Source organism: Ruditapes philippinarum, unplaced genomic scaffold (assembly GCF_026571515.1).
Source record: "Ruditapes philippinarum isolate M1 unplaced genomic scaffold, ASM2657151v2 ctg53_1_1_1_1, whole genome shotgun sequence".
NCBI classification, from domain to species: domain Eukaryota; kingdom Metazoa; phylum Mollusca; class Bivalvia; order Venerida; family Veneridae; genus Ruditapes; species Ruditapes philippinarum.
The window spans coordinates 266933-279357 of NW_026855612.1; the positions used below are offsets into that span (position 1 = coordinate 266933).

Here is a 12425-nt window from a genome sequence, read left to right on the forward strand (position 1 = left end):
AAAAATTTGGCGAACAAAACAGTTTTTTGGATCATTTTGATCTTTTTTAATTATCTTGATAAAATTTGATCAGAAAATATATTATCTAGTGCTTGTCCAGCCCCTTATGCAGTGTTCGAAATTAGCAGTAGTCCGATAGCCCCTGACTTCTAACTTTTTCCTTGGGCTAACAACTTTTCACAGTAACAACTTTTAAACAAGCCCGAACAGGCTACTGTATTTTCAGAGGCAATATATAAACAACTGTTTTGAAAAATGAATCGTGCTAGTGAAATGTCTTTTGGGCTAGTGAATATTACAATCTGGTAGTCCGACCAGCCTAGTGGATTCAAATCCAAATTTCTTACACTGCTAATGCTCACTTGAATTATTTGTAGCTTAATGATTTGAAATACGTATTTATCGAAGTGAGCGTATTCCTTCACAATAAATGGTTGAAGAATGAAACCAATTTCTTAGCAGGTGTTCAACTTCACAATGTGCCAAATTCTACAATGGAATATGTACTGAATGAATAATGAACAGTGTAGACCTGGACAGGACTGCACTGGTCCCATGGGGGTGTATTCAGTCACCAATAGCAAGCTAAGCTAAGGGTTAATTTAATGAGATGATCTAGTAAGACTGATGCAGTAACTAGTTACTAGCTACAGTGATGTTGTGTAGTAGCAACGGTGATGTTATAAGCTGTGTTACAGTTCATTTATCATTGTTTATATTTTGCAAAGCGGCAGAGCTAATATCGTAACAGTATATATTTACATAGTCACTATCTAATCTTGTGCCCCTTAAACCAACTAATAAGACCATACTAAATACATAATAATAATAATAATAACTGATATAGTTTTATATGAGGCGCATTTCTACATATCTTGGTTACATAGTCATCTTAAAAGCATCCTAATGTGAAGTGTGTCAATTTCAAGTCTTATTTAAACTGGTGTTTATCACAATATACTTGCCCCTAGTACCACTCAAACTCTACTTATAAAGGAATTAATCTATCTTGCAGTAAGGAGAGTAATAACCAAAATAACTTTAAGTGATTCTTGAAGTAGAAAAAAAACTGTTTTGTAAGAAAATTGAGTATAATGTATTATATACAATTACACTGAGGATTGACTTCAAAACTGCAGTAACTGATATGAAATTCTGTTTCGCCTTAAACCTTTGATATGTAAAAAAAAAAATATATATTTTTTTATCAGTTAATTTAAAGGAGCTTCTCTTAGGTCTGAAAGACTAAAAATATAGAATTTGTAAATCTAACATAGATCAACTTGGTAATTAAAAACTGAAAATATAAAAAATATTGTAATCAGAGAATCAAACTGATTTTTATTGCAATTCTTAACCCAGTTTCAGTTAAAAGTATTTAACTTGCATTCATTTTTTTATGTCATATTGCTCCATAAAAAATGACTATTGTTGACAAACAGAGTAAGAGAATGACCCAACATTTTGCACAAGTTATTGAAATGAGCCGTGTCACGACAAAACCAACATAATGGGTTTGCGACCAGTGTGGATCCAGACCAGCCTGCCCATCCGCGCAGTCTGATCAGGATCCATGCTGTTCGCTATCAGTTTCTCTACTTGTTATAACTTATAGGGTTTGTAAGCGAACAGCATGGATCCTGATCAGACTGTGCGGATGCGCAGGCTGGTCTGGATCCATGCTGGTCGAAAAACCCATTGTGTTGGTTTTATCATGACACAGCTCAAATGTCAAAAAAAGGTCCCGTCCTATGACGATGACATGTCAAAAATTCTCAGTGGAGTCCCTTAAATTAAATAACTCATATGTAAAGAAGGAAATACTTATGAATTAAAAAGTTTTTCTATACAAGTTTTTTAAGGAAATGATGAGATTGTTTTTCTCCATCATCCTAATGTAGATGTTTTTTTAGGCAAGGCAAGGTCAAAAATCTTTTCTTCATTTAGGCAAGGCCAAAATCTTTTATCCTCGCTCTGGGTAATGAATTAATTTTTATACACATATTTCATATATAATTTGATACATTGAATTAAGACAAAAATGAAAGGAAGATTTTGAAAAAGCAGAAAGGCAATTTTATATAAAGTTCAGGTTTGGCAGGTAGGAGGCCTGGAAACAGATCCCTTTAATGGCCCAAGATAAAAAAATAGATCATCCTCATGACCTTTACAAAAATCATTTTCACATTCAACGTTGCCAAACATGTATTAAGATCAAAGACTTTGATATACTTTCAGTATATTATATTTTTACAATTGACATAGATCAGGAAACTTAACATATCTAATACATGTAATAACACTGTAAAGAGCTAGTCGGGTTATTTTTTTTTTCTTTTTAGGATTTTATCTCCTCCAGATTTGAGGAAATGGTAGCTGATTCCTTTTAGAAAGCCTTAAGGGAAAACTTGTTATAATCTTCAATATAAGGAAATATAATCATAAACATAGTACATTGCACATGTATCTTTTAGTTTAATTAGCAATTAACTACTTTGTGATTAAAGCTTAAAGCTTACATGCACTTTGACCACTCAGACTACCCATTATGCTTCCAGCGTCTAACCAGTACTGATGTCATTACATAAGGTTCGATTAATAAACATGGTCATGACCCAACTCAAGTACTGCAAGATTATCTTAAAAGTTAAAATATATTTGTGCTTTTTTTTTTTTGCTTTTTGTTGTTATGTAAATGGGAAAAAGAGACCTAATTTTAGTACTTAAACTGGCTGAAAAAGAAGCATTTGTTGAACAAAAAGTATAAAATACTACAACTAACCGCTAAAATAGTATAATATATAATATTATATAGCTCCATAATTTACTAAATGTACCATATCTATACTGTAAAGCCCGCCCCATCACCAGGTGTCTTGTAGCGCCCCATCACCAGGTGTCTTGTAGCGTAGTAAAAAGGGTGAAAGAGTTAAAAGAACAGTCCTGTACACCAAAGCTATATTGATCTAAACTAAAGTATAGATAAACTACCCTTATGGAAACAAACCTTTTGTATTATCCCATGCCACTGTAAACAACAACATGTTTTATACAGCATACTGAACATAAAACTTTTCATGATAAAGTGAATTTTATAAAAATATGTGTACCTCTATATATTCTAGAATACATACTATGTTTTTTTATCCACTGACCTTATCAAAAATGTAGAAAGGTTACTTCTTAAAGACTTCATTTTTATCAACCACTTGATTTAGAATGGGCATAATCCCATTAAAGTTCAATCTCATATTTTGGAGATAATCATGAAATACTTTGTTCTGTCATATATATACTATAATAATAATATGCAAATTTTACATGTAACATAGTTCAAATCAAAATCTCAAAGAAAAAAAAACAATATTTTATTTTAACTTACTTGGTCTCTGACAAAATATAGGGGAGGTTACTCCGTAAAACTTCATGCTCCTGCCAGGGGGAGGTAACGGCACATCGTAAAGTAGATTGTACACATACGCCTCCAACGGCTGTTGAAAACTGATCGGCTTTGTAACCGCATCGCAAAGTTGTTTTAGAAAAGTCCTCGGTGCCGAAACAAACTGAACTTGTGATATAAGACATATGCTTTTAGTTACGTATAACTTATCAATTTTGATGTCGTAAGTATCGTCAGGGTTAATGATTCGATATTCCAACAGTGGACTTTGATCTCGCAGAGGTTCTTGTATTGACACTACATTCTGAGTATGTATGTTGGAAACCTCGGCCTCGTGCATATGCTGTAATGTTTGCATGGCCGCACAGATCTGGGCATTGGTGACCTCCTCGTAGAATATATAGGAAGATCCGTACAATCTAGAACCATCTTCTCTCGTTATAATGAATGAGTGAAACTTTGCTTTTCTCGACTGTCTCTCGGTCCGAAACGTTAAACCTTTCGGCAAGCACAGCTGGAAGAAAAAATAATTATTAAGCTATTCAAATTTTGATTTCAGGAAAAGAATACCCTTCAGATTATTTTCTAAGCAACTTGTGCCTATTTTGTTGGTGCAAATCAATTCTTAAGCAGGCATTGATAAAAATTTAGCTTCTATAAATGTCCTTGTGTAATTTTGAATTTTTCTTACATTTTTAACATTAAAATATGATTGTGTATTTTCCATATTGAGGATTTGAAAATGTTGCTCTTTAGAATAAAAATTTATACTTTCCTAAATTTATTAAAATCAATATGGTGTGACAGTGTTGAATATATTTAAGTTTTGTTTACTTGTTTACTGTATAATACATTCATATGTTGACTGTATTATTTATTTTGAGGCAAACAAGGAAGAAAAAAGAAAAGTGAACCACTTTAACTGTAGGCCTCATACAATAACATCCCTATTTGCACTTACTTAACTAAATATAGCTACATTGTATTTCAAATTTGTTTACAAGATATTTGTTTATAACTAATAAAGAACTTGTGTCAAATATTCTAGACATAAAATCAACCATCAACTGTAGCTATACTAACAGGAAGTTACTGATATGAGCCGTGTCACGACAAAACAAACGTAATGGGTTTGCGGGGTTACACGACTTACTGGAGTCGTAAGTCGTGTAACCAGGTTGACGACCAGCATGGATCCAGACCAGCCTGCGCATCCACGCAGTCTAATCAGGATCCATGCTGTTCGCTATCAGTTTCTCTACTTGTAATAGGGTTTGTAAGCAAACAGCATGGATCCTGATTAGACTGCGCAGATGCGCAGGCTGGTCTGGATCCATGCTGGTTGCAAACGCACTACCGTATGTTGGTTTTGTCATGATGCGGCTCATTATGAATGCTTAAAGTTAAAGCTTAGAAGATGTTTATTTTCATTACCATTCCAATGGCGTCTTTGTCTATAGGGTTCCATGGCAAAGAATCTGGATAATTGGCCAATACTCGTGATTTATAGGGTCTAAACAATGGTGCACAGTGAAGATTCTCACCTACAGGTAAATGAAAACAAATCTATATACAAACATACATGTAAGCTGCAAAAAACAACAGTTAATTAATGAAAATTTACAAGTTTTCTTTCAACACATTGGGAATGTTTCCAACACCTTCAAAATCCAGATTTCTCATTTTCGAATAAAAAAATTAAAAAAAACATAAAAAAGAAACACTTGGCACTTAATAAATACATAAAATTGTATTTCTGAACATTTTTTTAATAAAATAAAAATATCAAAACCTTTATACAAAAGATTTTCAGCAGAAGCTAATATACCATTTTAAATGAGTTTAAAAATTTTAAAATCATATTGTCATGTTTAATGACAGAAATTCAGCACCAAAAGTAACTTCTAAAATGATCTGGTAATTCAATTATTGTCTGAAATTATTTGAAGTTATAATTTGCAGTGTCTGTTCTACATGTACCACTGAAAAGTTATAAACAAAGCAGATAACCTTTTAACTAAACTTAAAACATATCTTTTGATCAAAATCGTTCATCCCATCATTTCAATAATAAAATTATCAGGAATGAAATGGGACTTGAAGGAGCTTCAAATAAATTCTTCCACTATTACTACAGTACGCTCATTGCGGATTTTGCCTTGTATCTAAATTAAGACTTTTGAGTCTAAAAGAAAGACTATGTATTGCTCCCCTGTGAAAGCCTTAATATCCAGCTATCTGATTTAATATGCGTAAGCCCTTAACAAAGACTGCATTGTAGATCATCAATAGTCCATATTCAAGTGATGGTCTCTTTGACATTAAGCATTAAGTACTCATCCACTTGTCAGTAAAAAACGAAAGACAAAAGTTCAAGGAACTTTTCATTTCAAATTGAAAACTCTCCTTAAAGGAATTTTAAAAAAAAGCTTAACCTTTTTAAGCTTCCAACTCAATCCGTAAAATTTATTTTATGTACTTCATAACATAAATGAAGATTACAAATAAATATTGTTTAAACCAATAAACTAAACTAACTTAAGAAATTCAGGATCATACAATCTGAGTCAATTCTGACCCAGAGTTATGCAATAATATATATTATCTGAATCACAGCTAATTGCAGCTAATAGCCACCATACACACAGTGTCTGTGCCTGCTAAGAGTGTTATGACAGGAAGCCCAGCAGGGATCCAGGCTCTTATTAGCAAGGATTAAGTTTCCTATATAACATTAATCATCATAAATGGCTTCTTCATATTCACATATACATTTTTTTTAATATCATACTACATATTTAAAACATATAATTCACTTTATTTATATCTCATTCCATTGTTATTGTCTCTTGATTAAGGGCAGTAGTAATTTTTATCTATAATTCAAAAACCATTTTTGCAGAGGTGTTCAAAAGTTGGCTAACTTGTGGGGGTTTGGGGGTAAATGGCCCTAAACCAACTCTGCATAGCTCAATTCCACCATTTTTTCAAAAAGCTATAAACATATAGATCAAGTTTTTTTTGAGCAATTTAATGAGGCAATTAATGTATTTATTTAAAGGTCATTTCTTGTGTTTAACCTGTAATGCCATTTAATAATGGTCTGTATAAATATGTTATACTGGCCCTGGACATTTCTTCCTCAAAACCCTGGTCTTTTCGGAATCTGTTGTAAATGTGATAAATATGTAAGATAAAGACAATTATTAATCTAAATATCATATAAAATACAACTCATACTTGCTAACTTATTACATTTTGATATAAAAAACTTTTAAGTGTTTTTGCCATAAATATAATGAAATTTCCCTGGCAAAATGATTATTAATAGGATAGTGTATATGAATTGTGAATTCTCAGTTATAAATCTGCATAAAGATGTTTATTTTGCTAAACATTGATTATAGATAATATGTTGATATGTTAAATAAACAAGAGGGCCATGATGGCCCTGAGGTCGGCTCACCTGTATATAGGCCCCCCAACCCCCCCCCCCCCCCCAACGTTGCAGGGCCAATTTTACCCAAGGGCTTTTATTTGCACAAACATGGTAAACACCCATAAGAAGATGTTTCATGCTAAACATCTAAGCTCTAGCTCATTGGGCTTTTTAAAAGAAGATTTTTTTTAAGTTTTTACTATACACATATAGTTAAAAACAATGACACCCCTGGGGCCGGGCCAGTTTTGACCCCAGGGCTTTTATTTGAGCAAAATTTGTAGACACTTACTAGAAGATGTTTCATGCTTAATATCTAAACTCTAGCTATTTGGGTTTTTTCAAAGAAGATTTTTTAAGTTTTTGCTATACACATATAAGGAAAATCAATGACCCCCGGGGCGGTGCCAATTTTGACCCCAGGGCTTTTATTTGAACAAACTTGGTAGACACCTATTAGAACATGTTTGATGCTAAATATCTTAGCCATAGCTCTTTGAGTTCTTTAAAAGAAGATTTTTTAAGTTTTTACTATATGCATATAGGGAAAATCAATGACCCCCCGGGGCGGGGCCAATTTTGACCCCAGGGCTTTTATTTGAACAAACTTGGTAGACACTTATTAGAACATGTTTCATGCTAAATATCTTAGCTCTAACTCCTTTGGTTCTTTAAAAGAAGATTTTTTAAGTTTTTACTATATGCATATAGGGAAAATCAATGACCCCCTGGGGCGGGGCCAATTTTGACCCCAGGGCTTTTATTTGAACAAACTTGGTAGACACCCATTAGAACATGTTTCATGCTAAATATCCTAGCTCTAGCTCTTTGGGTTCTTTAAAAGAAGATTTTTTAAGTTTTTACTATATGCATATAGGGAAAATCAATAACCCCCCGGGGCGGGACCAATTTTGACCCCAGGGCTTTTATTTTAACAAACTTGGTAAACACTTATTAGAACATGTTTCATGCTAAATATCTTAGCTCTAACTCTTTTGGTTCTTTAAAAGAAGATTTTTTAAGTTTTTACTATATGCATATAGGGAAAAGTCAATGACCCCTTGGGGCGGGGCCAATTTTGACCCCAGGGCTTTTATTTGAACAAACTTGGTAGACACCCATTAGAACATGTTTCATGCTAAATATCTTAGCTCTAGCTCTTTGGGTTCTTTAAAAGAAGATTTTTTTAGTTTTTACTATATGCATATAGGGAAAATCAATGACCCCCCGGGGCGGGGCCAATTTTGACCCCAGGGCTTTTATTTGAACAAACTTGGTAGACACTTATTAGAACATGTTTCATGCTAAATATCTTAGCTCTAACTCTTTTGGTTCTTTAAAAGAAGATTTTTTAAGTTTTTACTATATGCATATAGGGAAAATCAATGACCCCCTGGGGCGGGGCCAATTTTGACCCCAGGGCTTTTATTTGAACAAACTTGGTAGACACCTATTAAAATGTTTGATGCTCAATATCTAAGCCATAGCTCTTTGAGTTCTTTAAAAGAAGATTTTTTAAGTTTTTACTATATGCATATAGGGAAAATCAATGACCCCCCGGGGCGGGGCCAATTTTGAAACCCAGGGCTTTTATTTGAACAAACTTGGTAGACACCCATTAGAACATGTTTCATGCTACATATCTTAGCTCTAGCTCTTTGGGTTCTTTAAAAGAAGATTTTTTTAAGTTTTTACTATATGCATATAGGGAAAATCTATGACCCCCCGGGGCGGGGCCAATTTTGACCCCAGGGCTTTTATTTGAACAAACTTGGTAGACACTCACTAGAAGATGTTTCATGCCAAATATCTAAGCTCTAGCTCTTATGGTTTTTTAAAAGAAGAAATTTAAATTTTTTTCTTTGGGTTGCCATGGCAACCAGAGTTCTTCATGGAATTAAATTCTTTGAACAATTTTTAAAGGTGACCACCAAAGGAACATTCCTGTGAAGTTTGGATGAAATTGGCTTAGTGGTTTATGAGGAGATGTTATTTAAAGTAAAAGTTTACGGACGGACGGACGACAGACGAAAAGCGATCACAAAAGCTCACCTGTCACTTTGTAGATAAATTTGTTAAAATAATAGAAGGGAATTAACAAGGTATGCAAAGGAATGTGTCAATCACATTATATTGGATAAACTTCACATTTTTCCATAAGCTCAAGGAAAGTCTTCATTTATCATTTTGCATCTAATGCAGAATGTTCATTAAATTGATATAATTTATGTAGTTTCACTATTTTGAAATATATTTTAGATTTTAATAAGTAAATAAATAAATACATAAAAATTTCATTTTTGGATTACATATTATATAATCAACTTTATTTTCATTATATTCAAAAAATTAGATATGTTTATATAAAAAAAGAATTAAATTTAATAAAAAAACACACATTTATTCATATAAAAAATTTGGCATTTTATTTACTAGAACAGAAATGTTATATTTTAATATTGGTAATTATAAATATATGAATTACAAAAATATGTTTTTTCTATAATTAAAGTATAAAGTTATAAGTGGATTTAAATGCAGAATGTCTTAGCAAAGGGTGATTGCACTGCTTTTTATCACTTTCTGTTTTTCACAGCTTAATTGGTCACTTTAGATAATCCAATCACTTTACTAAAAAAGCTGTAACAACATAGGTCATGTCAAACATGTATACTGTATACAATACTACAGTTTATAAGAATCCGGGTCAGCTCGGCCCTGAAACATACTCGGCCCCCGAGTCAGCTCGGCCCTATTCCAACTCGGCACGGGTCAATTCGGCCCACTTTTAAAAATGGGTAAAAGACTCCTATTGTTACGGGCTATTATCATCAATCAATGTGTATGTTAAGGATACCGATTAAGTAGGTGATAATTATGATTGACTCATTCATTCAAATTTGATTATTAACCACCTGCAATTAATTAGACGCTTATGATATTAAGTAAACACGTTTTTGTTTCATATTTTTTTGAAAATTACTTAACGTCTTTACAAACAAAATGCATCTAAGGAAACACATTTTTATTATATGTATATTAATTTTATCGAATCTGCAAGACAAATAAATAACTTTTTTTCTAAATATACTGTAAATATTTTATTTCGGCAGAAGTACAATGTATAATTAGATATAATAATAATAAGATATTTCTTATTATTCATTTACCTTAACAACATGCAAAGCAAAGTAAATACGTTATATATATATTTTAGTAAAGTGGGCCGAGTTGACCCGTGCCGAGTTGACCCGTGCCGAGTTGGTATAGGGCCGAGTTGACTCTTTTCCGTTTATAAGTGTAGCCAGAAAGACTAGGGCCGAAATGTGAAGGAGGTGAAATGTCCAGATACCAGGATCAATATTAAGGATCAAAAATATTATGTTTTAATATTTTTAAGCTAACCCTAAAAGGGATGAAACTGAAGTGAAACAAAGCCAGTTCTACATTTAATGATTATAGCTCATATCACACAGAGAGGCACAAAAGGAAGACTCAAAGGCCATGTTGTGCATCCTGTCAACACAGCAGTACCTCTCTCTTTTTATACTTTCCGAAACTTTAAATAGCGAGCTCCAAGAGCTGGCCCGGTGGGCCTGCAAGCAAAGCGAGCTTGGCTGTAACGGGAGTACCTGCTAGAAAGTGATGGTTTTGAAAACTTTCATCCGAAGTACTGAATTGACACATCGCAATTACAAGATAACGACGAAAACCGCAGTATTCTGATTGAAAACGGAAGCATTGACTGGTGTCCTGCGCACTTATATGGGAACCATAATAGGACAGGGAACTAGAATAAACAGAAGCAGTGTATAAAATACCGAATGGCAATTTTAAAACAGAAAATGTATCGTAAAATAAAAATGAACGATTATTTTATACTATTTCACGGTAAAGGTAAATCGAGCTCGCTGAGGCTTTGTTTTTTTCATATTATTTAATTTTAAAGATGTTTTAGTTATATCACTTAGATCCATTGCCATTAGCTTTTTCCTTTTCATTTAAAAATAAAAACGATTTTATCCGAAATCCAAACATACCCGAAAGTTGATCAGGTTCCAACCCAGACGTCACATCCAGGCCACTTATCACGAAATAATCCGCAAAACGCTGGTCTGTCTTTGAACCAGACATATCTAATGTCTTAATTGAATGTTCATAACGTTAAATATTTGGCGAAAGTCTTTCAAAAGTTACTATATTCGTTCGTTCATTATTCTTCATTGTTTTTTTTTTCTTGATAGAATACTGCCGCTAGGTGGCAGCAGTGCAGATATTAATTAAACACCAACAAGAGTTTTAAAACGCCAAAAGTATGCATAAATTATAATAAGTTGATGAACATTTCGATAGAAATACACTCTGTAGTATGAAAACCGCAATAAATTAATCTTTTTTTCAATATAGAACATTTAAATAAAGCATTTTTTCTAGATAGTCTTAGATTAAATAGAGAATATTTGTTTGTTTCAGTGTAAGATCGAAAAATATTTCACCGAGTGAACACCAGATGCAATATTTTCCACGAGTGGCGTAGCCACGAGTGAAAATATAATAGCTGGGGTTCACGAGTGAAATATTATTTGATCTTACATGTAAAACAAACAAATTTTCTGTTTATTTCATGATTTTTTAACGATTTTTACACCATTTTACTGATTTTTGCCGCGTAACGTCATGCTCTTATCTTCACGACGTCATCAAATAATGACGTCACAATGTTGAAGCAAAATATAATTCCATGATTATTTTTAGATTTTAGAAGTTTTTCAGCACAACGTTCTTAAATATTTACGAACTACAGTTATCACGTACATTTTTTATTATGATTGACTACATTTCCGCTGAAAAAAACATTCATTAATGATAAATATTTTATTTTTACGCCAAATATAGTTCGGCTACTGTGAAATTATATTTGGTAATCATTACTGTGAAATTATCAGAATATAATTAACCGTTATAATTCAGTAATCTACTGCAAAACATGTAATAAATCGGTTTAAAAAAGGCAAACCTTTAATTTTACCATGAAAAATTACGGTATTAGTATTCATCTTAAATGTATTTTTTTAGATTATAAACGAACAGTTGAATAACCATTTCGAAAATATATAATAATTTTAGCCGCTTTCACACCAGGCTATGGCTACCAAATAACCATTTTTCCCATACATGTAGCTAATTGAGGACCGGAGAATGACTTTGTCAACAAAAATGAACACATAGAAGTATTTTAATAAACGTGTGTAATGTTCTTAACTATTAATAAAAGAAGACTTTGAAAAACTGACTGAAGCACAGCAACAGGTCACATAAATTTGTTAAAAAAGCAAAACAATTAAATGTGCTTTTAGGATTGTCAGCACCAACACTTTCATTATAAAATTAACAAATGACTTTATGATAAATCACCAACACATATTAATGATTTGCTTCAATTAAAAAAAATCAAATTACTCTTTTATGTATCATAAACTGATTAACCTATTGACAACATTGTAAAAAAAGGGCAAACCAAAAACAAGAACACCCATGGCGTAACATCAAGATCCACTCAGAACTGCTTAAAAATACAGCCTACAA

At 32.6% G+C, this 12425-nt stretch overlaps 1 protein-coding gene across 12 annotated transcripts in view; it reads right to left on the reverse strand.

The window, feature by feature from the left end:
* LOC132743886 (DENN domain-containing protein 5B-like) overlaps positions 1–11076 on the reverse strand; it is a 54642-nt gene extending 43566 nt beyond the window's left edge. For 9 of the 12 annotated variants that reach the window (XR_009627629.1, XM_060732467.1, XM_060732471.1 and 6 more), the window contains exons 1-4: positions 10880–11076; positions 4835–4944; positions 3383–3914; positions 3008–3028 (exon numbers count right to left, since the gene is read on the reverse strand). Coding sequence is in view for 11 of the 12 variants with exons in the window: in XM_060732467.1 (XP_060588450.1) it covers positions 3008–3028; positions 3383–3914; positions 4835–4944; positions 10880–10973 (757 nt within the window). In the remaining variant the exon portion in view is untranslated. The remainder of the gene's footprint in view (positions 1–3007; positions 3029–3382; positions 3915–4834; positions 4945–10879) is intronic. The other 3 variants (XM_060732473.1, XM_060732465.1, XM_060732474.1) reach the window with 3 other exon arrangements.
* Between the last annotated feature and the right edge of the window lie 1349 nt (positions 11077–12425).